Consider the following 26,841-nt stretch of genomic DNA (forward strand, 5'->3'; position numbering starts at 1 on the left):
TGCGTGCGGGCGGGCGGGCGGGCGGCTGGGGCTGTGGGGAGCGGGGTGCAGGGAGGGCGGCACCTGCCGCACGGACTCTGCGAGCACCGCCATGGCCACGCTCATCACAGAGGTGTCCTCCCTCGGGAACGAGTGACCCAGCTGCCGCAGCTTTCCTGCTGTGTGAGCTTCTTCCCCCGACACGCTTCTAACTACACGGCGAGAGCGTCACAGCAAGCGACGCGCCACGCTCCGACATCCCCACGGCCCTGACGGCGCTGGGCGACAGCTTCCCGGCGCCTTTAGTCTCAGGGACCGCGTGGCAGCTGCGGGCTGCGGGCGGCGGGTGGCGGCGCACTGGGGCCTCTGACTACCCACAAGCCAGCACAGGGAAGCTGCGCCGTGGAAACTCTAGACGCACCGGGGCAGGAGCATCCGGCCGGCGCCCAGCCCGGGGGCAGGGGGGCACTCCCACAAGGTTGGGGAGCGACCTCGTGCAGCCTGGGGTTCCCTAAGTGTCAGTCTTAAACGGTAACAGGCAGTGGGAAGCCCGGGTCACACCTCAGGGCACATGAACCCACACGCCCTCCTGCACGGCACCCAGACCTGGGCGGGTCTGGCCTGCAGGGCACCCAGCAACTGCGCTGAGGGGTGAGGGGTGACAGCGCAGGAAGCGAGTGCCCAGCTGCCAGGGCCTCGATGCCTCACTTGTTTCCTTCGTGTTGGGTCACAATCTGAAACCTGAGAACAAGGCCCGGATGCGACTGATCGTGCAGATCAACACCAGGCGGTGGGCGGTGTTGTGAGGAAAGTGGGGGGACACTTCTAAATGCCTGGGATGGGTCAGGTGAAGCAGAAGTAAAACCACTAAATGCCGCTGAACCCACTCAACGGAACAGGTGCGTGTGCGTGCATGCGTGCATGTGTGCGTGATACCCGCCAGCATCAAGAGCAGTTGCGTCCCATGTTGGAATCAATGTGTGCCTGTTCCTCGAAGCACGAGAACTGAAGAGCTCGCACTGACTTTTCAACGGAAAACGCTGAGGGCAGACCTCCAGGAAACACACAGCAGGTGCCCGGCCCGTGCGCTCGCCCCCGGGTCCCGCCCCCACGCCCGGGCTCTCACCGCGTCCTGGATGCAGACCTCCAGCCGCCCGTCCTGCACCACGTAGATGCTGGTGTCCGGCTCCCCCGGCCGGAACACGTGCTCCCCCTCCAGCAGCTGCACGAAGACCATGTGCTTGCAGAGTTCCAGGAACAGCGGCTTCTCAAAGTGGCCCAGGACCCTGCGAGGCCGAAGGGCACGTGGCGTCGTCAGGGAGGAGGGACGGCCTGGGAAGAGGCTGACGGGGGCCGGCCAGCGTTCCCCCGGCCGGCTGCAGAGAGCCAGCTCCCCCAGGGCTGCAGCCTGGAGTCCCCACCGGGACAGGAACCCCACCAGCTGATTCCAGCTCAAAGCTCTGGCGCAGGGACTCTGACCGTGAGCCACACCCATCGCCACGGCCAGGGGAGGAGCACCTCCCAGCCCGGGGAAGGGCGAGAAGAGGAAGGAGGGGTCAGGGAGAGGCAGAGGGGTCAGGGAGAGGCGGAGGGGACCCGGGCTTGCGACTCCCACTCGCTCCGAGGGCCCTCCGCAGGCGAGAGTGCGGGCACGCACGTAAACACAACAGCAGGAACGGGTAAGGAGGCCCCTCCGACCGCCAGGCAGAGGCACAGGAGGCTCCGCTAACCCTCAGGGCCACGGAACAGGCCTCGCACGCCGGCTGCGCGGCCTCCTCACCGGACGTTCTTCAGCATGTACAGGACTTCCAGGGGCAGGTGCGAGTTCTTCACGTCGAACTCCGTGAGGTCGGCCTCCAGCAGGGAGGGCGGCGGTTCCTTTGGCTGCAGGGTCGGGTACTCCTTCTTGAAACGCAGGATCCTACAAAGCAGAGACCCGCGCCCTGGAGCAGAGCCCGCAGCTGGGGAGCTCAGCAGTGACCCCTGGGGGGAGCCCCAGTACCTCTTGGCCAAGGACAGCACCTTGGTCCTCTTCCTCACCCGCTGCCGGGGGGCGGCCGTGCTCCCCACAAGCGTGTGGGGGAGCGTGGTCACCTGCAGAGTGAGCAGGAGAGGCCAAGTCACACCCCGAGACAGGCCAGGTCCGGGTCTCGGCCTCGGGGTCAGCCCCAGCCCTCAGCCAGCCCAGGATGTGGGGACCAACCTCGGCGCTCTGGACAGTGACCCCCACAGGCCAGCACCGCCCACACAGCGCCTGCGACCCACCCCAGAAGGAGGCATGGCCACCTCCTCACAGCCTCTGGAGCCTGCCCTGCCCTGCCTGCCGCTCCGCTCCCTCCAGCCCCGTCTCTGCACCATCGCCCGGGTCTGGAAAGTCCTGCCCTCCTTCCCCATGGGCAGGCCAACTGGCTGCCCCGGGCGGGCAGCGTGTGACAAGGGCCCCTCAGCTCTCCCTCCACGTGAGGGGTCAGCCCCAGGGTCTCAGCTGCGCTGTGGGGTGTGGGCCCTCCCAGGTGTCCCCGCACCCCTGGACCACATTCCTGGGCTCCCCGCCCAATATGCACCAGCTCCTCCAACCTGCCGGGGCATCTGCGTGGCCCTGCAGGGCTGGAGGCAGCTGCACTGTGCCCACAGCAGGCCCGGCCCCTGCCGACAGCGGGTGCGCCGTGTCCGGGCTCCGAGCGGCCACCACGCCGGGAGCAGCCCCAGCCGACCTCCCGCCCCAGCACCTGACACTGGTCCGGGCACAGGACCCAGGCCAGACACACATGCTTGTCTGACGCTGCGAGTTTTCTACAAGGAGCGTGGCCCCCGTGTCCCCAGAAGGACGAGGGTCCCTGAGCCTGACTCTGAGTGCACGGGCCTCTGGGGTCCTTCTCGCCCTCAGAGCCGGGAGTGGGCTCAGGTCACTAGGACCGGCTGGACCAGGATGCTCATCCCCAGAGAGGGGCTTCCCCTCCGTGGGGACCTGGCCCCAAATCCTGGCAGGACCGCCCACCTCAGCCCCGGAGCGGGGACCCTCTGTGCCCACGCGCCCTCAAGACGTTTCCAGAGAGGGCCTCCGACCTCTTTTTTAGCTGACGTCCCCTCCAGGGCCACCGAGCCTTGGTCTCGGCACACGTGCCAGAGCAGCTCAGGGCTTCAGCCCACAGCAAGCCCCCCCAGGCCCCCCGCGAGCCCCCCTCAGGGCTGCCCAGCCCCCCCCAGGCCCCCCAGCCCCCCCAGCCCCGCCCAGGCCCTCTCAGCCCCACCCAGGCCCCCAGAGCCCCTCTAGGCCCCCCCAACCCCACCCAAGCCCCCCAGCCCCCCACGAGCCCCACCCAGGCCCCCAGAGCCCCACCCGGGCCCCCCCAGCCCCACAGCCCAGCACAGAGCCATCCCGGGCAGGCCAGCAGGGGCCAAGGCCTCGGGGTCAGGGCCGAGCGTGGGCCGCAGCCAGGAGCCAGGCTACCTTCCTCATGATCTTGCGGCCGTAGAACATCACTTTGTCTCTCTTCCGGAACCTGTACTGGGGGGTGGGCTGCACCTGTCCTGCAAGGGAGCAGAGTGGCCGCCTGAGCCCGCACCCCCCCCACACTCAGTGCTGGGAGGAAGGGCAGCGTCCGACCAGGCTGACACCCCCCCCCCCCCCCAAGGGGACCCAGAGACGCGCTCTTCCCACGGAAGGCGGCGTGGGCGAGACTGGAGAAAGTGTGGACAGACGCAGACCCGTGGGCCCACGGGCTCAGCCCCAGCCTGCCAGCCAGAGGTCTCCACCCACAGCCACGGGGGCGGGGGAGGGGCCTGATGGAGGGCGGAACACGGGGCAAGTCAGCGGGACCTCCTGGTCCCCTCCCCAGAGCCAGCCCGAAGCGATGGACTCACGTTGTTGGTTAAGCCTCCTGCGCACAAAGAGGACAGCGATGCCCACGAGGGCCAGGGCCAGGAGGGCTCCGATCGCCATGCCCGTCAGCTGGAGAGGGGCAGACAGAGCGCATCAGCGAGGCTGCGAGGGGCCGTCCCACCCGACCACAGGCACAGCCCAAGGGGGCCGGAGCGCCGGGGCGCTGGTTACCATGGTGGACTGTGAGCGCTGCTCCATCACCAGCAGCCACCAGGACTGCAGGGCGGTGCCCAGGCAGACGCCAGCCTGCGGGAGAGCAGGGAGAGCATGGAGGTCAGGAAAGCAGGGCAGGCCCGGCTTCCAGGGCAGAGACAGCGCTCAGGGTCAGGGCGGGGACCCAGGAAGGCAGCGGACTTCCGGGCGCGGAGGGCCTGGACGCTGTCTCGGGAGCGAGACCTGTGTCCACGGCCGCCCTCAGGCCGGCAGGGCAGGGCGGGCCGGCAGCCCGGCTGGCAAACACTCCACGCGCCATTAATGCATCTGAATCCTGCGCTCTCGGGCTGCGAGTCCAGAGGGAAAGGCCCGCTGGCCACGGGGTGCAGAGGCCGACGCTCAGCACCCTCCGGGCACCACCAGGACCTCGAGCTGCTGGCCCCGGGCACACAGGAGCCCAAGCGCCCGTGGTGCCGGGAAAGCCCAGGAGCCACCCAGCTCTCCACAGAGAAGGCTGCCTGCCAGCCTGCCCCCCTCCACCCCCCGGCCGCCCCCTGGCTTCAGAAGTCCAGACCCGAGAGGGGGAGGGGGAGGATGCGGCCCCCCCACCCCCTCTGCCCCAAGAAGATGAAGAGGAAAAGGAGACCAGCAAACCAGCCAGTTCGGCCCCGCCCCTCCGTCCGTGGCTGCTCCCCAGGCGGAGGAGCAGGATGGCACCTGTCCATCCTTTCGCGCTCTGCACAAGCCCGAGAACTACTGCTACCGCTTCTGCCTACCCCCCGAGCTGGCATCGGACTCGGCATCGGTGCCAGAAAACCACGGCACGGAAGGGCCCGCAGGACAGCACCTCGAGCAGAGCGCTGCGTCCGGACCTCAGGAAGTGCCCGAGAAACTCAACCTCTGCGCTCGGTTCCCGCCCGAGGCCCCGCGCCCCCGGCCCAGACAGGGTGCCCAGACCCGCGGCCACACCCCCCACGCCAAGCTCAGACCGGCCAGGGGCCAGGGGCGGGCGCCCGGTGACCAGAGCCCTGTGCACAGTCCCCGAGGTCCCGCGCCTCAGACTCCCAACTCCTCACGGTGACTCTGAGGCCAGGAACGACCCCCGGGGAGAGAGACACAGGCCCCCCCTTGCTCCGCAGGCCCCAGGGAGCTGGCCCACGGAGCCCCCGACGAGAAACCAACCGCTCGCGCTCCCTACCTGCGGGCCGGCGTGCTCCTCCTGCTCCATGGCTGCAAAGGAAGAGAGACGTTCGAACGAGGACAAGTGTCCCGCCAACTCAGCCGCGGAGGAGCCTGCCCCGGCTCCCTTCCGCGGTCAGCTATGTGTTCAGCCCTGGCCGGAGGGCCCAGGTGGCTGGTGCAGCGCCCTGTGCACCAAAAGGTCACCAGTTCGATCCCGGTCTGGGTCTGGGCACATACCTGCTGGCAGGCTCAGTCCCCAGTAGCAGGAGTGCAGGAGACAGCCGATCGATGTTTCTCTCTCTCTCTCCCTTCCTCTCTCTAACATCATTAAAAACATGTTAAAAAGTTTTCTTTAATTATGTTTTCAGCCCTAGCCAGTTTGGCTCAGTGGGTAGAGTGTCAGCCTGCAGAATGAAGGGTTCCGGGTTCAATTCCGGTCAAGGGCACGTACCTGGGTTGCAGGATCCTCCCCAGCCCGGGCCCTGGTGGGGGCTTGTGCAGGAGGCAACCAGTTGATGAGTTTCTCTCACGTGGATGTTTCTCTCTGTCTTTCCCTCTCTCTAACAATCAATGGGAAAATATCCTCGGGTGAGGATCAACAAACAAACAAAACTAAGGTAAATAAATCTGTTTTCATTGACAGGAAGACCAGACGAAGAACTTCTCCGTGAAGAGGAGCTGCCTTTTCCGAAGCACCAAGCCACTCCCCTCTCCATAAACAGCCCTCACGTGGCCGCCCGGGCACCTGCACTGCAGCCCAGGCCCCACTCAGGCCCGGCCAGCAAGGGCAGCGAGCAGCTGGCCCCGGCCTGGTGCCTGCCAGCGGCAGTTCCAAGCTGGCCTGGGCACAGGCCGGAGGGCACCCTCCCCAGAGGCCCGGGCTTGGGGACCTCCCATCCAGTGTGGCTGAGCCCTCAAGGGGGGGTGTTGGGTCCAGGGAACCAGGCCCCGTAGGAGAGTGGGAGCAAGGGAGGGTTTCTCTCTTACAAAATCCCACCCAGAGGAGCAGGGAGCCGGCAGGTGTGGGGTCGATTGCCTTTGCTCACGGGGTCAAATGTCCTGTGCCCTCCCCACCCCGCAGGGAAACCTTTCTGAGTCCCCCAAGGCCAGCAGGCCTGGACCCCGCTGTGGCCGGCTACTGCCCTGACCACACACCCCCAAGCTCGCCCCCCAGCACCTGCTGCCACTTCTCTAGGGAGGACAGCCTGGGGCCAGAGGGGAGGGGCCCAGGGCAGAGCTGAGGGCCCTGGCACCAGGGTTGGGAGCCTGCAGAGCCCGGGTCGAGGTTGGGGGGATATCAGGGTTAGGGGTGTCCAGGGTTAGGGGTGTCCAGGGTTGGGGATGTCTAGGGTTGTGGGATGTCAGGATTAGTGGGAATGGCAAGTTAGGGGGTGTCTTGGCTGGCTGTGGAGGTTAGGGAACAGGAGTATTAGCAGGCGTCAGATTTAGGGGGGCCATTGGGTTTCTGAGGGCACCAGGGTTAGGGAGGGTTTGGGGAACATGGGGTGTCAGGGTAACGGGGCGTCAGTGTGACAGGGGCATCAGGTTAGGGGGTGTAGGAGTTACAGGGGCGTCGGTGTTACCGTGGCTTCGGGGTTCAGGGGTCACGGGTAGAGGGGCGTCGGTATCACAGGGACATGGGTGTTAAGAGGGGCGTCGGGTTTGGGGGCTTCATTGTTACTGCGGTGTGAGGGGCGACGCGTTAGGGGCGCTGGTGTTACAGCAGCACCATGGTTAAGGGGTGTCGGAGTTACGGGGGCACCGAGTTTGGGGGCGTCGGGTGGGGGCACGGTTGGTGTCCGAGGCCCGAGAGGAGCGGGCTGCGGCCCCTCCCAGCGGCCGAGTGCGCCCGGCGCGGGTTGGGGAGCAGCGGGCCACCCTCCCCGCAGGCCGGACGCCGGGGCGCAGCTCGGGGCGCGCGGCGGCCACTCACCGAGCCCGCGCTCTCGCCGCCGCGCACCGACGCCGGCTCTCCCCGCGCATTGGCCGGGTCCCCTCCGGTCCCGCCCCCTCGCAGGGCCGCGGCTGCGCATTGGGCGCGGCGCAGCCAATCGGAGCTGCTCTTGCTGCGGCGCGGGGGGCGGGCGCCGGAAGCCGCCCCTGGCACCGGAAGCTGCTTCTAGTGCCGGAAGCGCGCCGCGGAGGGCCCGGGGCGCACGAGAGCGGCGGGGCGGCAGCATGGGGCTCCTGGGCGCGGCGGCGCGCTGCGTGGTCCGCGGCGCCGACCGCATGAGCAAGTGGACCAGCAAGCGGGGCCCGCGCACCTTCTACAAGAGCCGCGGCGCGAAGGGCACCGGCTACCTCGTCCGCGGCGGCAAGTTCCTGCTGATCAAGGAGCAGGTGCCCGAGCTGGTGGTGCCCGACCTGGCCGGCTTCAAGCTCAAGCCCTACGTCAACTACCGCGCGCCCGCGGGCACCGACACGCCCCTGACGGCCGAGCAGCTCTTCCGCGAGGCGGTGGCGCCCGCCATCGAGAAGGACTTCAGGGCCGGCACCTTCGACCCCGAGCGGCTGGAGAAGTACGGCTTCGAGCCCACGCAGGAGGGCAAGCTCTTCCAGCTGTACCCCAAGAACTTCCCGCGCTAGCCCCGGCGGGGCCCCGACCCCAGCCCGCCGGCCGCCGGCCGCCGGCGCCCCCGTCCCCTTCCCTGGCGCCCATTAAAGGCCGTGGCTACCTTCGCGCGTGTGCTCGGCGTGTGGTCCTTGTGGGATGGAGGGCAGGGCGTAGCGGCCCAGAGGGCGGTCTCGGCCCCTTCCCGTGGTTCTGCGCCACGTGTCAACGCCGCCAGTCCACCCCTTTGGCCCTTCACCCGGACCTGGGGTGACCCGGGGTGACCTGATCACGGGTTCCAGAGCAACTGTGGGCGGGGGCGGGGGCATGTCAGGCGAAAGGCGCTGCTCCCCTGGGGGCAAACCGAGGACGAGGCCAAAACTCCAGGGTCTCCAGTCATTTGGTGTCCCCCGCGTCCGGCCTGTTTCAGTGGCAACCCCTAGGGCAGTGGTCGGCAAACTCATTAGTCCACAGAGCCAAATACCAACAGCACAACGATTGAAATCTCTTTTGAGAGCCAAATTTTTTAAACTTCTTCTAACGCCACTTCTTCAAAATAGACTCGCCCAGGCCGTGGTATTTGGTGGAAGAACCACACTCAAGGGGCCAAAGAGCCGCATGTGGCTCGCGAGCCGCAGTTTGCTGACCACGGGTCTAGGGTTTTGTGGTCTTAGTACTTGATTGACCCTTAAGGAACTGAAGCTCCAAAGGATGGTAAACGCCTTGAACTAAACAGCGGAGCGGGGAACTGACCAGTTAGCTAGAATGATCCAGCACGTCCTGACCTACCCCGCATGCTGTGCTGCACCCTCAGAAAGTGAGAGACTACAAGTGCACGTTTCTGGCTCAACACCCGTCTCCCCCGGGAACACTGAGCATTTGGTGAATTCAACAGCGGCTGGTGACACGAACGTGGCTGTGAAAGCCGGGGGTCAGGAGCCCCGTTGTGTCTGGGTTTCTCGTGTGCAATATGGGGAAGCTCCTCAGCTCACGGAAGCCATGACGAGGAAGTGTGATCAGCCCGCCCGCTTTCCCCGCGGCTGAGGCAGCTCCACCCACGCCCCCTTTGGCCTGCTGCAAAGCCGGCAAATGCATAAGCACTTCCCGTGCCTCAGTGAGATAGGTGCTCTTTTAAAAGTTCATGTAAAATCTCTCTGCTGATACAATTACCACAAATATTACTTAAATGTGTGGGAAGAACTGAAAGACAAGCCTGAGAGCTGAGAGGCCCTCCCGGCCAGGTTCTCAGTATTTTGTGTATTTTTTAAAATTGATTTCAGAGGGAGAGGGAGAGATAACAACATCCATGATGAGAGAGAATCATGGATCAGCTGCCTCCTGCACGCCCCCCCACTGAGGATCGAGCCCACAACCCAAGCATGTGCCCTTGACCAGAATCGAACCCGAGACCCTTCAGTCTGCAGGCCGGCGCTCTACCCACTAACCACACCAGTCAGGGCCAGAGTCACTGTTGGAAAGACCCCGCAGATAAGGGTGACTGAGAAGCCAACAGCTCCTGACTGTCCACACTGCAGATTCCCCGATGCAGCCCTACACTAGGCGCCAGAGACCAGCAAACCCAGTGAGGGTCTGAGGCAGCTCGTTCGTGAAGGTCCTGGCCAGCAGGTCCTGGTCTTGTGATCCCGAGCCGGAACCGCTCCCTGGCTCAGCTGCTCTCCCACCTCCAGAGGTGAAGAACGTGGTCGTAGAAGGAGCAAGTGGCCAGCAGGTTGATGTTGAGGTCGGCTGTTCCCATGCTTGGGTCATAGACACAGATCTTGGTCCTTGGGCTGTGCAGCTGGCTGCTGCCCCTCACGTCCTCTGTGGACGGCTGGGGAGAAGTCCTTTCCTCACTTCCACTCCCGTCGTCTGCTGGACTACCAGGACAGGGCGGTCCTGGCAACTGGCCTCCAACCTCGTCTTCTGTTCCGGCTCCTAGGTCTGTTCCGGCTCCTAAGTCTGTTCCGGCTCCTAGGTCTGTTCCGGCTCCTAGGTCTCTTCCGGCTCCTAGGTCGCTGCCGGATAAGGACTCTAAGTGAGATGACGGCTGCTCCTCAGGCAGATGGCAGAAGGTGAGCCAGGACCAGTCGGCTCCGTACAGCAGGGATCTGGGCAGCGAGTGGGACACAGAGACCGTGCACGTGTCCTGCTTCTTCTCTGGACGGAGACAGAACAGGAAATGCATTGTTACCCCGCCGATGGCCCTGCCCGCCCTCACAGGGAGACTGGCGAGCACCACTGTCGCGGGAGTGGGCGCGGGGTGGACAGAGAGGCAGGCTGACACCAGGCGTCATGCACTGTGCACCCGAGAGCACTCGGCCTGGCTGGCGGGACACGTGCGCAGCTGAGGCCAAAGGAGCTGCCCGCGGAGGGCAAGGCAGGGAGAACTCGGCTCCTGGGGAACCACAAACACGGGGACAGGGGAAGGCCCGGGGTGTGGCGACCAGGCTGGAAGGTCCCTGTCAGCATGCTCAGCTTGAAGAGTTGGAACGTGAGCAGTTTCCTGGCGGTGAGTTGCTATGACAACTTTGGGGCTGGAGGTGGGACTGGGACGAGGCCAGGCCTCCGTCCAGAAGGCACAAAGCTGCCGAAGGTCAGAGCCACACGACCGAGAAGGAAAGGAAAGGAGGGTCCAGCCCTGAGGTGTCCGGGCCCAGGCAGGGCCGAGGCTGCAGGAGCCGCTGGGGAACGCCAGGGCCAGTGGGGGTGTGAGCTCAGAGCAGTCACCAGCTGGAAAGCCGCAGCACCCAAAGGGTGGCCACCGCTGCCTCCACGTGCAGGGTCAGGGTCAGCGATCTGCATCGCAATCAGAACGCGCAAGGACGACGCAGGGCCGCGCAGGCTAGGTCGGTGCCTGGCGATTCCCAGGACCTGCCAGCACCCACTGAGGGCGGCCCAGCGGACCGGCGCTGGTTCCGCCCACGGGAGAGTCGAGGAGAGGAAGGGGAAGCACGCTGCCCGCCGGCAGGAAGGACAAGGCAGAGGTGGGCCAAGGTGGTTAGGAACGTGACAAGTGCGAATGCTCCTGGCACAGAGGTCCCCTGCAATGCAGAAGGTTCCAGAACAACCGAGCTGCTCAGGGAAGAACTATATAGTTCAAGGGCACAGTGCTTGCAACTGAGACTGCGGTGCGCTCACAGCCGGGCCTGGGGGACGCGGGGTGTGCGGGGCAGGAGGCTGGGCCCACTCACCCATGGCCTGCTGGCAGTCGATGATGCTGAAGCCGCCGTGCATGCAGGCCGCCAGGAGCAGGTGGCCTTGCAGGGGGTGCCACCGGAGCCTCCACACCCCGCCCTGCACGGGCACGTCGGCGAACGGTTGCTTCATGTTCCGCGTGTCCCACAGCAGCACGTGCTCGTCGTAGCTGAAACCCGACGACAGGCCCCAATGCAGGAACGTCTCCGGGTCACCACCCCACTCCCAGGACCTGGGGCCGAGTCCCCCTCCCCCACCTGCACCCGCCCAAGGACAGGAAGAGAGAGCGCGGGAAGGGCCCAGGAACGCCGCGGCCTCACCTCCCCGTGGCCAGGATGCCCTCCTGGTGGGGGTTGCTCTGGATGCTGCACACCCCCATGCCATGTCTGTAACCAAAGGGCAAGGCCTCAGCAGGCGCGGGGCAGGCCGCCTCTCCGGGAGGCGCACGGGCGCAGGCGGACGCGGCGCTGCCAGCCCACCGCCGGCCCTGGATTTACCTCTTGCTGGTGAACACAGGTGCGCCAGGGACCCTGGTGTCCCAGCCTTTCAGCAAGGCATCGTCCCCACCTGTGGGAGAGAAGCACGCTGACGTGGCACTGGAGCAGCAGGTGGCCGTGCCTCACGGGGGAACTCGGGTCTGTGAGGGGCGACTTTTCCCGGGGTTTCAGGTTGCCACGAGACTGCAGAGCCCCAGGCAGCACCGCGCACAGGCACCCTGAGCCACAGCTGCCTTTAGGCTCGGAGAGGCGCCTGCAGGGGAAGAAGGGGTAGCTGGCGGCTCCGCGGCAGGCGTGACGGGGCATTCCCAGGTCCCCGTGGCGCAGCTCCGAGTGAGGGCCAGCAACCAGAGCTGCCGCGACGGCTCGGTTACACCAGCAGAGGCCAAGGTCCTCCCGGGGCTGCCTGCACGGCCCTGGCCTTGGCTGTGACCTCTGTCACCTGCTCCTGCACTAACAGTCCCTCCTGTCACGCTGGCCGTGCTGGCTCCTCTCGGCTGTCCAGCACGCCAGGCTCCTCCACGGCCCGACTCCGCCACTGCCCACCTCACCCCGCCCCCCGCTCTAGGCCCTCCCCGCCAGGACCGGCTCTGTAACGGGACCGGCTCTGTAACGGGACCGTCTGCACCGGCACAGCACCCTGGCCCCTGGCCCCATCCTACCTTCTTCCTTACCAGCACCTATTGCCTCGGCCCTCCTGTGCGATTGGCTAACTCAGTGGTCGTCAAACCGCGGCTCCCGAGCCACATGCGGCTCTTTGGCCCCTTGAGTTTTTAGCAAAGGCCAGCTTAGGAGGACCCTAATTAAGTTAATAACAATGTACCTACCTATATAGTTTAAGTTTAAAAAATGTGGCTCTCCAAAGAAACTTCAATCGTTGAAATGTTGATATTTGGCTCTGCTGACTAATGAGTTTGTCGACCACGGGGCTAACTAACTGTATGTTTTGTGTCGGGTTCTGCCTATCTCCTCCCATCAATGTGGCTCAGTGAAGGCAGGGCTGTACCCCCCTCACGGATGTGCCCCAAGCGCCCAGAACAGAGCCTGGCACACAGCGGTGCTCAGTGAGTGCTTGCCGAGGACCGGAATTGGTGCTGATGATCGACTCCCTGCCCACGACACCCCTGCCCCGCATTAGCTGAGCCGCAAGGCAGAGGGACTAATTCGAGAATGAAATGAAATCCTCGTTGTTTCCTGAGGCTGTTTAAGGCCCTGCCCTGGGGGAAGGTAAGCATGAAACACAGGATGAGCCACGACAGAGAAAAGACGGAGGCCGGACAGGGGAGGAGAGAGAGAGGCGGCCGGTGCAGAGACCTGAGAAGACCAACAAGAAGACCTCGGGAGGCGCGAGGAGGCAGAGGTTTCTGATGTGGCTACCAAACCCTGTGCTGGGGCTAGATGTTAAGAGCAGGGTGAGCCCTGACCGGTTTGGCTCAGTGGACAGAGCGTGGGCCTGCGGACTGAAGGGTCCCAGGTTCGATTCCAGTCAACGGCATGTACCTTGGTTGTGGGCACATCCCCAGTAGGGGGTGTGCAGGAGGCAGCTGGTCGATGTTTCTAGCTCTCTATCCCTCTCCTTTCCTCTCTGTATAAAATCAATAAAATATTTTTTTTTTTTTTAAAAAGAGCAGGGTGCTCGCTTTGGCCGCACATATGCTAAAATTAAGACGATACAGAGATTAGCATGGCCCCTGCACAAAGATGACACGCAAATTCGTGAAGCGTTCCACATTTCTTAAAAAAGAGAGGAGCAGGGGTGCCATCCACCGACACGGGTGGGGGCTCCGGGGCAGATGTCTCCAGCAGAGACAGTGCCTGAGCTCAGGAGAGCCACCCTGCGGAGCGAGGGCGGAGGCCGAGGGCAGGGTGGAGAGCAGGAGGGGAGCCCGGGGCCAGACCCAGGGTCGCATGCCAAATGCTGGTGAGGGGCCAAGAAGATGGGCCGAAGGGGCAGCTGGCCTGGGGGCCACGGGCCCAGACCTTGGCAGGAGCGGCTCTGGTGGGGGCGAGGCCGCCCAGCCTCCTGGGTCTGACAGAAGAGCCCACCGCTCCTCCCAGCCGGGGACGGAGAAGGAACAGGTGGGATCTTTGCATCCTGCACGTGCAGCGGCTCCTCTCCTGTCCCCTCAGAGACCAAGGCCGCCACCTCCGGGGGAGAACCCGGCCTGGGCCAGAGGCTGGACAGGCCACCGCTCCCCTCTCGTCCCCGAGTCGCAGCACCAGGAAGTCGACCCATCTCTCCCGCTCCCTTTCACTCAGGAAGGTAAACCCCCATAAAGGCAGTGGCAACGCGAATCCAGCTCCCGAGCCCCCGGGACCCACAAGCACCGGCCACGCTGGGGCCTCTGCCGACTCGGCGCAGACGGCACCGCAGAGGCAGGGCTCCCGCTGCCACCGCCCGTGAGCGCCCCCAGGACCCGCAGACCCTGCAGCGGACGCCGCTGTGCTGAGAGGTGGGAGCAGCCACAGCTTTCGCCCCAGAAAACCCGTTCTGCACACGAGGTCTCCGATCCCAGCGAGGCCAGGGTCATGCCCGACCGCACCTCGTGCGCTCGCTCCTCCCAGCACGTTGGGTGTTCGGAGAGAGGGGGAGCGTGATGCCGACGTGTGGCTGCCGCCCGGCACAGGACACCCACCTGAGTACACCACGTCCGTCTGCCAGTAATTGAAAGCCGCGATCCAGGCCTCGAACTGGTGCGCCTGCCAGGTGGCCACCTCGTGCAGCCCGGACCCCACCTCGTCCAGCTGGAGCAGGTGCAGCTGGCCCTTGGAGTCGCTGCTGATGATTTTTAAGGGCTGGTCACTGTCCCTAGACACGGGGAGCAATGGAGAACCCGCTGAACTTCACTCAGACCCAACTCATCGCCTCTTCAGGTTCCCAAGCAGTGCCACGCTGTACCCCCGAGACCTGTCCCTGGCGGCTCTGCATGGGCCTGGCACGTGGGCAGGTTTGTAAGCAGCTGCTTGGGCACCTGGAGAGCGGCGCTCCCACTCAGCCTGTGGGAATCAGTGTCGGCCTCTCCGAATGGAGACACCACCCTTTATCTAGAAGGCTGGGGTTTCTGTCCTCGGGGGGCTGGCATGACACCCCCGGGTCTAGGGAGCCGCAGCCGGGGCAGCACGGGTGGTACCGATGCTGCCGCACAAAAGCAGGAACGAGCCGTCAGCGCAAAGACGTGGCCCTTACCTTCCCGCCTTCCCCGTGGACCAATCCAGGGACAAGGCCAGACACTGCTTGCTCAGGGCAAAGCTGGCAAACGGCTGCAGGGTGTAGGTGGTCTCCTGGGGGAGAGACCACCTCAAGGGCGGCCCGGGACCCTGGAGGTCAGCCTCCAGCTCTGTTGGCCGCCACTCCCTCTCGCCCTCCTTCACTCCCAGGTGAACGTCTGCACTCGCTAGGAGACACACCTGCAGGAGGAATTCCCAGCCGTGAGTGACCTTGGGGAAGCAGGCATCGCTCCTCAGCCCCTTGCTGCCGTCCCCCGCTCCCCGCCCGCCCGCCCACGCTATCACACCCCTGCTGGCTGGAGGGCCCTGGTGGCCGCCCTCAGCTCCCCAGGCTGCTGGGTCTCAGAGGCACAGACAACAGACACTTTACTCCGGTTTGCTTTTCAGAAGCCACGACTGGCCACTAAAGCGCTCTCTCCCCTAACACCTACGGAGGCTTCATTATGCAACCTGGACCCGCTAAACCCACCCACAGGCGGCTCCTGGTTTATGGCTCCGGCCTCGATCCCGGGCCCTGGGCCTCGATCCGGGCCGGGTCCCTGGGCCCTGTCTTCCTCCCTTGTTCCCAGGACAAGCTGCTGCTCCCCGCGGCCAGGAGCAAGGCCTTTCCACACAAGCCCTCCGCTGCCACGAGCCCGGCGCCCCCGGGCCTCTGCTCCAGCCCTCTCGCCGCAGACCCTGTGTGCTCCAGAGCAGGCACGGCCTGGGGGCTGCCCCCTCGCCTCCCCTCCCCGCAGGGCTCCCGAGGATCAGGGCTGCTGTCAAACACCCAGCAAGTCCCCGCTGCGATCGTGGGCTCTCCCAACTGTCACTGAGAAGGGCAGGCCCCTCGTAAGAAAGTCACTGCTGCCCGGCCGGTGTGGCTCAATGGTTGAGCGCCGACCTATAAACCAGGAGGTCATGGTTGTGTGCTCGATCCCCAGTGGGGGGCGTGCAGGAGACAGCTGAGCAGTAATTCTCTCTCACCATTGATGTTTCTCCCTCCCTCTCCCTCTCCCTCTCCCTTCCTCTCTGAAATCAATAAAAATATATTGTAAAAAAAAAAAGGACGGTGGTCCAGGCTCTCCTTACAGAAGACCTTTCAGATCCATCGACAGGTAAGCCGTCACTTCAGCCCTTCTGCGGTGACCCATGAGGGACCTCCTCTCAGAGTGAGAGGCAGAACCCAACACTTTAAAATGGGCTGTGGCTGCCTTAGACCGCTGCGTGCGAGACTTCCCTGCAGAGAGACTACCCCAGGGAGACGCTCCCCCCAAACCCTCTCCATCAGGTTCCCTCCAACCCCGAGGACGCCCGTCCCAGCCACTGACCTTGGATCCCAGCAGCTGGAACAGCCCTATGAGCCCGTCCGCGTCGGCCACAGCCAAGAGGGCGTGGCCGGCCACCGGGACGTGGCACCTGCGGGGAGAGTCCACGTGCCAGTCAGCACAGGGGACACGGGACGGCATAATGCACCCCAGGAACTCGCCATTCACATGGAAGCCCCTACAGCCCCGTCCCAACAAGATCCCCGGCTTACAAATCCTAACCCAGCACCACTTCTCTGAAGGATACTGACTCTGGGGCTCGGAGACTAACAAAGGAAATGAACCCCAAAGCTGCATCACCCCACAAGTGCCCGCAGGTGGGCAGGACGGTGAAGAGGCGAGCACAGCTCAGAGGCTGCCCGTCCGGCGGTGGGATGCTGCCGGGCATCAGGCTCCCTGCCAGTGACGCGATCCCAGGCCGTGGGGTTGCTCGCCAGTCCGTACCATTTCATGTCCAGGATGGCAGACGTGTCTCTTCTTTGCATCTCAGCCACAGAGCAAGCCGAGGGGTCACTGCAGCTGTACAGGTAGAGACGGCCTGCCCGGGCCTGAGGCTCGGGAACGTCCTGTTCGCTCTGCAAAAGACGCAGGTGTGTCCGGGTGACCCAGACAGCGGCTGACGGTGAGGCAGGGAGCGAGCAAGGGCTGCGGAGCCGGATCCTGCCCGGGAGCTGCCCCGACTTCCTGAGCTGGAGAAAGTCCCCTCCTCCCACAGGTGCGTGCAGATGTGCCGGCCCAGCACAGAGCCTCCTTCTACACCAGCCCACGGGGGCCAGCTGCGCTCCGGGCCGCACAGGGCAGTCCCGGCTGAGGCCTGTGCTCCAGCGCCAGTTGTCACCCCTAAGGGTCGCGGTTTGGGCCCACGTGTCTGCTCCCACAGATGGGGTGCAGTCCCTACACGCCCCGTTTTCTCTTTACATCAGCTGGAGCCACGCTGCAACCAGAGGGCCTTCTGCCTCAGGCGCCGCTCCTGATCTACCCCCAGGCCACAAGGCCAACGTCGCACCGCCCTCCTGACTCCACAGGACGCCTGTCTCAGCGCTCCGGCTGCGGACCAGAGAGGTCTGGCCATGGGGCGGGGAGGCGGGGGCCGGGGTGGCTCTGCCCCTCCAGACCTCCCTGCGCGCGGCCACACGCCCGGAGACGCACCTCGTCCTCCGGCTCCCGCAGCTGGTAGGTGCCGCAGGCCAGCACGTGCCGGAAGCCCTCCAGCGGGCACCACTCCACCGAGTCCGCCGTGTACTCCGTGTCCACCGCCTGCAGCAGCCGCACGGGGCCGCCCGTCTCCCAGCCGTCGGACGCGGCGGGGACCGAGTTGCGGTGGTGGGATGGCGAGGCCAGTTTGCGAGCCCAGGTGGGGCCGAGGCCGGGGCGACTGCGGGGTCGGGTCGGGGTCTGAGGCCGGAACCCAAGCGCGACAGGACCGCACCGCACGGGTAGGTACTTCTTCCCCTTCCGCAGCCGCCTCCTTCCGGTGTGCCGGGGAGGGACTTCCGGCCGCAGTTGCCGCCCCCTTCTAAGGCCGGGCTCCTGCGCCCCCTCCCGGCCGGCGGACCTCGGCGGGCCCCACGTGCCAGGGCGCGCCCCTAGCCCCGGGTTTGACAGGACAGCGGGGGCCCATGAGGGGAGCGGAGGAGGGTGGAAGCGTGCAAAGGGCCTAGTCATGCATGCAGCGGAGTCCAGGCTGGAAGGAGCCGGGCCTCGGGTGCCCTCCTTCCCTCCTGCCCACCCAGGAAGGCGGGCGGGCGCAGCGGAGACGCAGGCCCTGCTGGAGGTGCCTAGAGGAGCCAGGCCCTCCGCAGCAGGTGCAGGTGCCCGGAGAACAGCCAGCGTCCCGGGAGGGCAGGGTCCCCCACCACTTAGATTCAGGATAGAAGGGAGTGGCCAGCACAGCCACGGTCAGCCGGGAGGCTACAGGACGCTGACGCCGTTGAAGAAAGGAGAGGGCTGGGAAGACAAGCCGTGGACCTGCCCCAGAAAGAGACGTTTTCCTCTCGGGGACAAACGAGGCAACGCCCCCCGCCCATTCCCAACAGGTTAGAAACAAGCCCCCGTGAACGGACCTTCTGAATGTCGGGCTTCATAGATGCTCTCTGCTGTGTGGCTACAAAGATCAAGAGGCTGGGCTGGGTATCGGGCAGTGGACGAGGGAAGCTAGTGGACAGTCTGTGGGCCAACGGCACCTTCCCAACAGCACCTGCTCCAGGCGCCATGGTGGTGACATGAGCACAGGGGAGGGACTGCGGCAGGGGCCAACTCTAGGCCAAGGCCACGTTCCCAGCTCCAGCCCAGGGCCGGGACGCTGCCTCCTGTGGTGCCAGCTCCATGGCCAACAGCGACCCCCAGGTCAAGGCTATGCCTGAAGCACCACGAGACACGTAGGAAGCAGCCAAGTGTCAGGACCCAGTGGGCACTGTAGTCAGCAGACCCTGGGCACGTCCCTTCCAATGCGGTTTCTGATGAATGGCTGACGGCAGAGCAACGTGCTGGTCAGGGGATGTAGACCGCTGGAGCACCAACCTAGCCATGCCCTAAAGGACAGGAAAAACCCGCAGCCGCAGCCTGGTCCTCCTTGCCCAGGAGCCTTTGTTTGAAAGCAACTGTTGAGCACTTGGGGCCCGTGCCTATATAGGCCCCCGCCCCCAACTGTCCTGGCCAGAACTGGCCTCTGGAAGCAGGAGTCACCGGGAATGTCCCGAGAGCTCAAACCAGCTGTAGGGCCAACCGTCTCTCAGGATCACACATGTCACCATCCCCAATAGCTGAGCCCATCACTGCTCATCCCAGGGTCTGGAGGGACCTGAACAGACCGCCCATGCAGCAAAACTCTCAGACCCAGAAAATACCCACGCCTGACCTCTAGCCGCAAAGGAGCTTCTGGCCAAACAAGTGTGTGGGAATGCGGAGTCCTCTCACGTCCAGAAAACCCTCCTTCAGGGTTAGAACAGAGCCCTCCTGTTCCCTGTGAGCTCCACCACGTTTGCAAAGGAGCGACAGGAAGCTAAGCAGAGAACAGAGGCCAGCATGGGGCCGCCCAGCCAGGCCGCAGTGAGCACACACAAGAGCTGCCATGGAGAGTGTAGCAGGACTTCCAGGGCCGGGGCTGCCCACACAGTCACCCTGGAGGGCCAGCCTCATCCTCCCAGCCAGATGCCAACCACACAGCCCAGCTCCCTGCCCCGGGGTGGCAGTGCGAGGTGCTGCCAGGTGGCCCAGCACCCGGACATCTGTGGCTCCAGGGAGGGCAAAGGCCCCGCACGGTGTGGGGAGCAGAGCTCCGGTCCTCCAGGTCGCTGCTCACAGGCAGGGCCTCAGAGACCTGCCGGACACTCAGGGAGTCCAGGCGAGAACTTCACAGCTGGGCTGCGATCACCCAGGTCCACTCCACGCCACAGGGCAGTGGGTCTGGGCCTCACTCCTGGGAGAAGCCCAGGATCGAGGCGGGCCCCCACCCCAGGGCCCGGCCCACTCGGAAACGGGCTCAGCGGGAAAGGAGGCGCGCAGAGCAGGTGCTAGGTGACTGCCCTTTACTTCCCGTGTAGATGCCACGCCGAGGCCGCGCTCCTGGGCGGCTCCTGCTCTGACAGTTTGAGACCCGTGGCCTGACCGTCTGCTGCTTGAGGATGACAGCAAATGATTCTATTTGTAATTCCTAACCCCCCACGGCCTCCCCCCCCAAAAAACTGTACATGAGTTTACAAACATATTAACATATAAATAATGAGAAGCATCCTGGCGGGAGCCTCCCAGCTGTCTCTACTGCAGGGAGCACTTCCAGGGGAGCGCTGGGCCCCGCCAAGTGCCCGCAACCAGGGCCGCCGCTGCCGCCGCCGCTCCGGGCGCCGCTGGCTTCTTCCACACCACCAGGCTCCACCACCACGTGTCCGCGGTGTCCAGGGCAGGCCTGGAGCCGCAGGGCCGAGCTGCCGCTGCCCAGTCATCGCTCCGGCTCGAGCTCGTGCTGGAAGGGGCGCCGCTTCTCCCGACAGTGCTTCTTGTGGGCGGGCCAGTCCTTCTGCTGGCACTGCGAGCCGCAGTACCGGGCCACCTGGCAGCGCCCGCAGATGTTGAACTCCCGGAGCTGAAAGCACAGAGCAGGTGACCTCTCAGTCCTGCGGAGGACCCGGCCCCGCGGCTGCAGAGGCCCGAGGGGCCTGAGGGGACGGGAGCGGAGCGGCCGTACCTGCTTCTCGATCATCGTGCAGGGCGGGTAGTGGCACTCGTAGTAGGTGCAGGAGCTCTCCTCCTCCTCCACCACGTCCCCGTTGGCGTTGTAGTACCGCGTGGCGCTCAGCGCGGGGAACTGCTCCTCGATGGGGTCCGTGGGGAGCTGCTGGATTGCGAGCCAGTACAAGCTCTGCTCCCTGAAGGACAAGGGGCCCAGCTCTAGGCACAGAGGATGATGCAGGACCCAGGACGGCCACCCCCATTTCTGTCCTGGCAACTGGACTTTGCCCACCCGCACTGTGGGCTCATCCCCACTGACACCTACTTTGTAGCACTTGGTCTCCGCGCTGAAAGGCGCAGAGCAGGGCTGGGTCTCCCGCACCTGGCACGAGGGACACGGCAGGCACAGGACTCGGCCTCAGGACCCCGCCACGCCCGCCACCTGAGCCAGCAGGCAGTCCCCCCCCCCTGCTCAGGGCCCCAGCTGCGCCTCCTCCCCTCGGTGCTGTGCTGCCCGCATCCTTCCACCCCGTCTGTGTGAGTGGACAGCAGGGCTGCAACTGAGGGGCTCCAGAGCGAGGCGCCCTGACAGGCAGCACCGTGACCTCGCAGAGAGTTTAACTCCCAGGTCTGTGGGGACTTGGGTAAAAGAGGGAAGGGAGCCCAGCCGGCGCGGCTCAGTGGCTGAGTGTCGACCCAGGAACCAAGAGGTCACTGGTTCGATTCCCGGTCAGGGCACATGCCTGGGTTACGGGCTCGATCCCCAGTGTGGGGTGTGCAGGAGGCAGCCGATCCATGATTCTCTCTTATCATTGATATTTATCCCTTTCTCCCTCTCCTTGTATCTTTGTAAAAAATCAATGAAAATATCTATTTTTTTAAAAAGAGGAAAGGGAAGGGTCACCCTCACCTAACACCATACACAAAAATTAACTCAAAATGAACCAAGGACCTAAACATAAGACATTGAACACAAGGTCTCTCAGAAGCAAACACAGGACAAAAGCTGTCCTACACGGGGCTTGGCAACCATTTCCTGGACATGACACCGAGCCACAGGTGACAGAGGACACAGACATACTGGACCTCACAGAACTTAAAGCTGTTGTGCATCAAGATACTGTCCAGGGTAAAAAGGCACCCCACAAGATGAGGGGAAGATTTGCCATAGATGTGATAACGGTTAGAGTACATAGAGCAGTACAACACAACAAGATAACACAACTTAGAGACAGAGAACTGAAGACACAGTCTCCACAGACACAACGGCCCAAAAGCCCACGAGAACATGCCCAACATCACTAGTCGGCGGGAAAAAGCAAAACTACAATGATGCCAACTCACACCAGTTATGGCTGCTGTTGAAACAACAAACTAAACTACAGCGCTGGTGAGAATGTGGGGGGAGCCTGCGCACCGCGTACTGTACAGCGGGGAGCCATTGTGGAAACCGTCTGAGGACCTCAGAAAATTACCAGCAGGGCTCCCGCAGGACCCCGCAATCCGATCCTGGGGACATGCCCACGAGAACTGAAAGCGGGGGTCCTGACGAGGGTCTGCACACCCACATTCACAGCAGCATCGCTCCACAAGCTGGAACCGGGAGCAGCCACACCAGTGCCCGCCGCTGGACGGAAGGGTAAGTCACCCGTGGTGAACACAAGGGGTACTCGTCAGCCTTAGGAAGAAGGGACCCTGGAGGAGCAGACCCTTCGCTGGTGACAGGCGGGTGTTAGGGGGCCTGCGTGGGTTGGGGAGGGCAGGTCCCGCATGGACACCGCACACGCGTGCACACTGGGCCCCGGGGACCTGTGGAGGCCGCCCTGCCTCCGAGGGGCCCTTCTCCTTCTGTTCTGTTTGACGAACAGCCCTCCCGTCCCCAGCGCCCGGGGAGAAACGTGAGCTAAAGCAGCTCACTGGTGACCCAGGGCTCTGCGAGGCCTCGGGGACCTGCCCAGGGACAGCGCGCCTGCCGCTCTGGTGGCCGCTCCAAGGAAGAACCAAGGAGCCAATCAGTGCCCTATCTTTGCTTCAGCCAAACTGGGCCTTGTTTTTGTCACTTTCTTTTCTTTTTAAAACATATCTTCATTGATTTCAGAGAGGAAGGGAGAGAGAGAAACATCAGTGAAGAGAGAATCATTGACTGGCTGCCTCCTGCATAACCCCTACTGGGGACCAAGCCTGCACCCCAGGCATGTGCCCTTGACTGGAATCAAACCTGGGACCCTTCAGTCCCCAGGCCAACGCTCTATCCACTGGGCCACACCAGCCAGGGCTCTTTTCTTTCTTGTTTGTTTTTAATGTACTGATTTGAGAGAGAGACACCCATGTCTTGTTCCACTTATTTGTGCATTCATTGGTGGATTCTTGTATATGCTCTGACCAGGGGTCGAAGCTGGAAACTTGCTATCACGCCAATGCTCTAACCCAGCGGTCGCCAACCTCTCGGACCTCACGGGCCACCAGTTGGCGACGGCTGCTCTAACCAACTGACCTATCAGCCAGGGCTCTGTCACATTCAACCAGAAATCTAAGAGGACAATTACAAAAGGGTCAGTCTCCCTCAAGATCAGGCCATACTCTATCATTAGAGGAGAGAACGCAGAGGCTCGGCCCAGCCCTGCCCCTCCCGTCCTGAGAGCCTGGGGACCACCCCGACACGTGGCCTCTGAACCTGCCGCTCCCACGTCCGCAGCTCAGGCTCCAGCAAGACCGTGAGGATGACAACTGCAGCAGTTCACCCGTCTCCGTCTGCCAAGATCCCGAGAAACACTGACCTGTCCAACCTCCCTGACATCTGTCTGCTGGGAGTCACCGCCACCGTCGGGGACAGCTGCCCAGAGGCCTGAGGACACGCAGAAACCCCTGGGGGCCCTCCGAGCCTGGAATGCACGTGTGGCCAGAGACACCCTGGCCGTGTCAGCAACCAGCGTCAGCTCCCAGCCCCCGACCTGCTGCTGGTCCCCCAACTCCTGGTTCCCCAAGGGCTCCTCGAAGCTCCAAGCTGGGCGCTCCCCGGGCCGCAGGAACTGCCTCGGGGCAGCCTTCCCACCGGGCGGATGCATGTGCTGTCTGAGCACAAGCGCTGTTTGCAGGACTCAGAGAGGAGACCAAGCCTCCAATCCACGTCGCCTGCTCCCCTCAACCACTGCGTCAGGTGTTGGGCAAGGAGCACGACAAAAAGACCTGTGTGCACGGAGCCGAAGACACCTCACCTGCCTCGGGGACAGAGACAAGTCCTACCACCTGCAGGCGTCCAGCCCAGATGACCCTGCTCCCGACAGAGCCGTCATCGATGACCCGCCCAAAAAGAGAAGCATCAGGACCTCACCCGCCTCCCAGAACAGGAGGCCCCACACATCGAGGGACAGCAGCAAGGTCCCGAACCACAGCAGCATCGGAGCAGAGCGGGGACGTGGGGCGTGGTGGCGAGAGCAGGCAGTCCTCGGCGCCGCCCTGCCGCCTGGCAGCCGGAAGACCCACCTCTGTTTGCTGGAGGTCTCCTCCGCTTTGGGCCGCCAGCCCCACGGCACCAGCTGCAGGTTGTCCAGGCGATTGTCCACGGTCACCGCGTTGAGATGCACGACCTGGAAGCCGGGGGCGATGCCGCCCCTGTGCCGCTCCCTAGAAACAAGCACTCTTCGACCCGCCTCCACAGCCCAGCGTGTCCGCCACACGACTGCACTGCCCTCGCACACTGACGGGCACACCAGGAGTGAGGATGCCCAGGGGAACCCAAGGTGTCAGTCCGTGGCCCAAACAGGACCAGCCAGGTTGACAGTTTAGCCCTTGGATGGAAGAGCTGGGCTGTAGGGAACCAAGGCCGGAACCCCAAACTCTGCAGCACAGCCTAGAGACGCCCCTCTGAGCCCCCCCCCCCGCCCCCCCGTGCACACCAGGGACGGCAGCTGCTTCCCCATGTCCCACCAACAGGCTCAGCAAGAGCCGGCAGGCATATGAGCATAACCAATGGACAGACACTGGGGCGGTGGGGGCTTGCCCGGGGTGGGAATGGCTGGGAGAGGGGGGTCAGTCGGGGGGAAAAGCAGAACCCACCTCCCGGGGAGGCAATAACCGCCCCAGTGAGCTGCGAAAAGAAAGCGCACGTGGTCTGGAGACCCAGGTGGGCCTGCTGGTGCCACAGCACGCCGCCACTCCTCTGAGTTAGCCGAGTGGCACAGAAGCATGAGGGGAGGCCGCCCTGGCTCCCGTACCCCAGGGTTCATGCAGGACCCAGTGGGGAGCAAGCAGCCCGGTAATACTCACCACAGCAACTCATGCAGAAGCCTGCCCGAGCCCCTTCCTCGGTTTTTGTCGAAGGCGTAAGCGAATATCTTAGCACCATTTCCATCGGCATCCACTTCCATCCTGGCCTGAGAAGGAACAAGGTACAGGTCTGCTAAGAAGCCTCCGATTCCCAGCAACCGTTCAGGTTCCTCTTAGAGACATTGAGCGCCGGGAACAAGGCAGAGGGACGGAGCGGGCCTGTTGCTGGGACCCTGGGAGGCCCGGACACACAGCACGAGCCAGCATGTCCCGAGCTCCTGCATTTGAGCGCGACAGGCAGGAGCACAGTACTGTGGACAGAGAGGAGCTTCCCTCATCTTACAAAAGCCCACAACCAGTGAGAAAGGCACCCCCTGCACAAGCAGCTGCTGCAGGCGCGTGAGGAGGGTGGGGGGACTGGGCACTGGGGCATGAACAGAAGCTGGTCAAGCAGCGGCAGTGGAAGGCAGGGGCGCCGGGAAGCTGAGAGGAAGGAGCACTGGGCACCAGGAGGGACAGGGCCCAGGCCAGGGGGAGGTGGGGGACAGTCTCCTAAGGAACCGGGGCTTGTCCAGTTGAATTCAGTCACGAATGTGACACAACTGGTCTCTGCTTCGGGAAGAGAAGCAATCAGGGTGGCCACTGGGAGGAAGAGTGCCACAGAGGCAGCGCTGAGACCCGGGTTCTGCAGGGACTTCCGGGCCTCCCCTGGGGGAGAAAGCCACCCCTCCCGGCCCGGCCCTCCCCAAGGGCTGGAAAGGGGGCCGCCCTTACCTCGAAGGAGTAGCCCTCCACCAGCGGGATGTCCTGCTCGTCTATCAGCGTGTACTTGGTCTACAAATCAACCACATTTCACAGGTTACATGTGGGACGGGTGAGGCACTGTAACAGGCAGGAACGCACCAGCCCTTCAGGAGTCAGAGTGAGGGGGTGGGCAGTCTGCCACAGAGAGCAGGTAGCCGTGCCAGGGCTGGGCATCCCCACCCGAGACTGCACCAGAGGAGCGGGCTTCGGGCTGCACTGGCCACCCGCACGAGGCCACCCATCCGACCTGCCACCAAGCTGGCCAACCTCGACTCTGTGCGGTTTCAGGTGCCAATAAGCCTCGTCCGGCACGGCGGCTTCAGTGGAGCAGAGGAGGGGGGTGGGACGGAGGCAGAGTACCCAGAAGGTGTCGATTAACGTTCATTTCTTAAGCAGGGCAGCCGGCACACAGCTGCCCACGGAATTGACCTTTTTACTTTCTGCTCCTGCGTGCCGCTCGGCGCTGGGTCAGGAGGGTCTCAGAGCTGAGGGGAGCCCACCCTTCCCTAGGTAGGAAGCCACGCCTCCTGCAGGCCGGGCCGGGCAGGACACAGCCCCCACAGGGTCGGCTCGCTCTGGCTCGGAAGCTGTTCCCTAGGGTCTGCGTCCGTGTTACCTTCATCTGACTGCCTCTGCTCCTCTCCCACCCGAAGCTTCCGCCGCTGGCGATGGGAACAGGGTTCCCATCCAGGGTACGGTCCGTGGCTGGTCAGCGGCACGGCCGGCCGGCTCCTGGAAACAGCCAAGCCTCAATGCCCACAGGTGCCGGGAGCCCCAGCCTCGACCACGCGGAGGGCGGGGCCGGGGACGGGAGAGCAGCAGAGGGAGGCCTGGCCGCGGCGGGGCCCACGGAGGCTCGGCCAGACGTGGCCCCCGCTGGCCGCGTGAAACCTGTGCGAAGCGCCACCAGGACCCGCAGGCTCGGAGCGGCGCGCACACACCGGTCTCCGCAAGGAGCGAGCGCGCCGCATCGGAAGGGCGCTGCGGTCCCCGCGCCGCAGGTGCCGCCTGGGGCCGCCTCCTCCCGGGCCGCGGCGCACCGTCCGAGCCCCAGGCCGCGGCCCAAGGAGGGTGCCCCCGCGGGGACACGCCGCCGGCCCGCCACCCGCACAACCGCCGGGCCCGGTGTCCCCGGCCAGGCCCCGCGGCCCCGACCCAGCCCCAGCCCCAGCCCCGACGCCGCGCCCACCGGCCCAGCCCCCGGCCCGTGCCGCTCACCTTCCCGGCCACCCGGCCGAGCCGCACGATGCCCAATTTGAAGTCGGTCATGGCCAGGCCTGCGCTCGGCCGGCGGCGCCGCTCCCTTGGGAGGTGCCGGGCCGGGGCGGGGCCGCGGCGCGCCGAGCGAGCCGGGCGGGCGGGCGGGCGGTCAGGGGTCGGGTCCGGGCAGCCGGGCGGGACGAGGCCGGGCCGGGACCAGGCCGCCTCAGCCGCCGCCTCGAGCCCGCCGGACCTGCCACGCGCCGCCGCTGCCGCCGCGCGCACCACCGCGAGCGGAGACGAGGGCGGGGCGCGGCGCGGACACACCCCCGCCCGCCGCCTCCCGGCCAATAGTGGGGCGCGCCCTGCACCAGCCGGCGCGCGCCGCTTCGCCACGGCCAACGGGGAGCCGGCCAGTGCGCAGGCGCG

The 26,841-nt window shown here is 64.7% G+C and overlaps 4 protein-coding genes across 6 annotated transcripts in view; 1 reads left to right on the forward strand and 3 right to left on the reverse strand.

The window, feature by feature from the left end:
• Nucleotides 1-8,052, reverse strand: part of LOC307110813 (patatin-like phospholipase domain-containing protein 7) — a 34,738-nt gene extending 26,686 nt beyond the window's left edge. Inside the window, exons 1-8 of one of the 3 annotated variants that reach the window (XR_013814502.1) lie at nt 7,131-7,190; nt 5,214-5,245; nt 4,034-4,108; nt 3,844-3,931; nt 3,431-3,510; nt 1,982-2,073; nt 1,760-1,900; nt 1,106-1,265 (exon numbers count right to left, since the gene is read on the reverse strand). Coding sequence is in view for 2 of the 3 variants with exons in the window: in XM_079790224.1 (XP_079646350.1) it covers nt 1,106-1,265; nt 1,760-1,900; nt 1,982-2,073; nt 3,431-3,510; nt 3,844-3,931; nt 4,034-4,108; nt 5,214-5,243 (666 nt within the window). In the remaining variant the exon portion in view is untranslated. Of the gene's footprint in view, nt 1-1,105; nt 1,266-1,759; nt 1,901-1,981; nt 2,074-3,430; nt 3,511-3,843; nt 3,932-4,033; nt 4,109-5,213; nt 5,383-7,130; nt 7,191-7,872 lie in introns of those variants that run through there. The other 2 variants (XM_079790224.1, XM_079790223.1) reach the window with 2 other exon arrangements.
• Nucleotides 7,319-7,905, forward strand: MRPL41 (mitochondrial ribosomal protein L41). Its single transcript, XM_079790225.1, has one exon. It carries the CDS (start codon nt 7,376-7,378, stop codon nt 7,781-7,783), a length of 408 nt encoding a protein of 135 aa, XP_079646351.1. The 5' UTR covers nt 7,319-7,375; the 3' UTR covers nt 7,784-7,905.
• Nucleotides 8,053-8,321: 269 nt separating the features above from the next.
• DPH7 (diphthamide biosynthesis 7) lies at nt 8,322-17,950 on the reverse strand. Its single transcript, XM_079790327.1, has 9 exons — nt 17,125-17,950; nt 16,420-16,550; nt 15,979-16,066; nt 14,628-14,848; nt 14,077-14,249; nt 11,441-11,510; nt 11,264-11,329; nt 10,940-11,112; nt 8,322-9,905 (listed from the first exon to the last, which is right to left on the reverse strand). Exons 1-9 carry the CDS (start codon nt 17,638-17,640, stop codon nt 9,415-9,417), a joined length of 1,929 nt encoding a protein of 642 aa, XP_079646453.1. The 5' UTR covers nt 17,641-17,950; the 3' UTR covers nt 8,322-9,414.
• An 88-nt stretch (nt 17,951-18,038) lies between these two features.
• Nucleotides 18,039-26,714, reverse strand: ZMYND19 (zinc finger MYND-type containing 19). Its single transcript, XM_079790328.1, is given in 8 exon segments — nt 18,039-20,056; nt 20,159-20,339; nt 23,626-23,766; nt 24,409-24,515; nt 25,183-25,242; nt 25,829-25,923; nt 25,926-25,944; nt 26,431-26,714. Coding segments are annotated over 8 exon segments (798 nt in total). The 5' UTR covers nt 26,482-26,714; the 3' UTR covers nt 18,039-19,912.
• Between the last annotated feature and the right edge of the window lie 127 nt (nt 26,715-26,841).

This window comes from Cnephaeus nilssonii, assembly GCF_951640355.1.
Source record: "Cnephaeus nilssonii genome assembly, chromosome: 14".
Taxonomy (NCBI): Eukaryota; Metazoa; Chordata; class Mammalia; order Chiroptera; family Vespertilionidae; genus Cnephaeus; species Cnephaeus nilssonii.

Bases quoted from the DNA above. Each gene is read 5' to 3' on its own strand.
- MRPL41 (XM_079790225.1), top strand. From the start codon at position 7,376: ATGGGGCTCCTGGGCGCGGCGGCGCGCTGCGTGGTCCGCGGCGCCGAC.
- DPH7 (XM_079790327.1), bottom strand. From the start codon at position 17,640: ATGACTAGGCCCTTTGCACGCTTCCACCCTCCTCCGCTCCCCTCATGG. The intron at 16,067-16,419 runs GTACGGACTGGC...CTCTCCCCGCAG, and splicing joins GCCATCCTGGACATGAAATG to GTGCCACGTCCCGGTGGCCG. The intron at 9,906-10,939 runs GTGAGTGGGCCC...GTCTCCGTCCAG, and splicing joins CGACTGCCAGCAGGCCATGG to AGAAGAAGCAGGACACGTGC.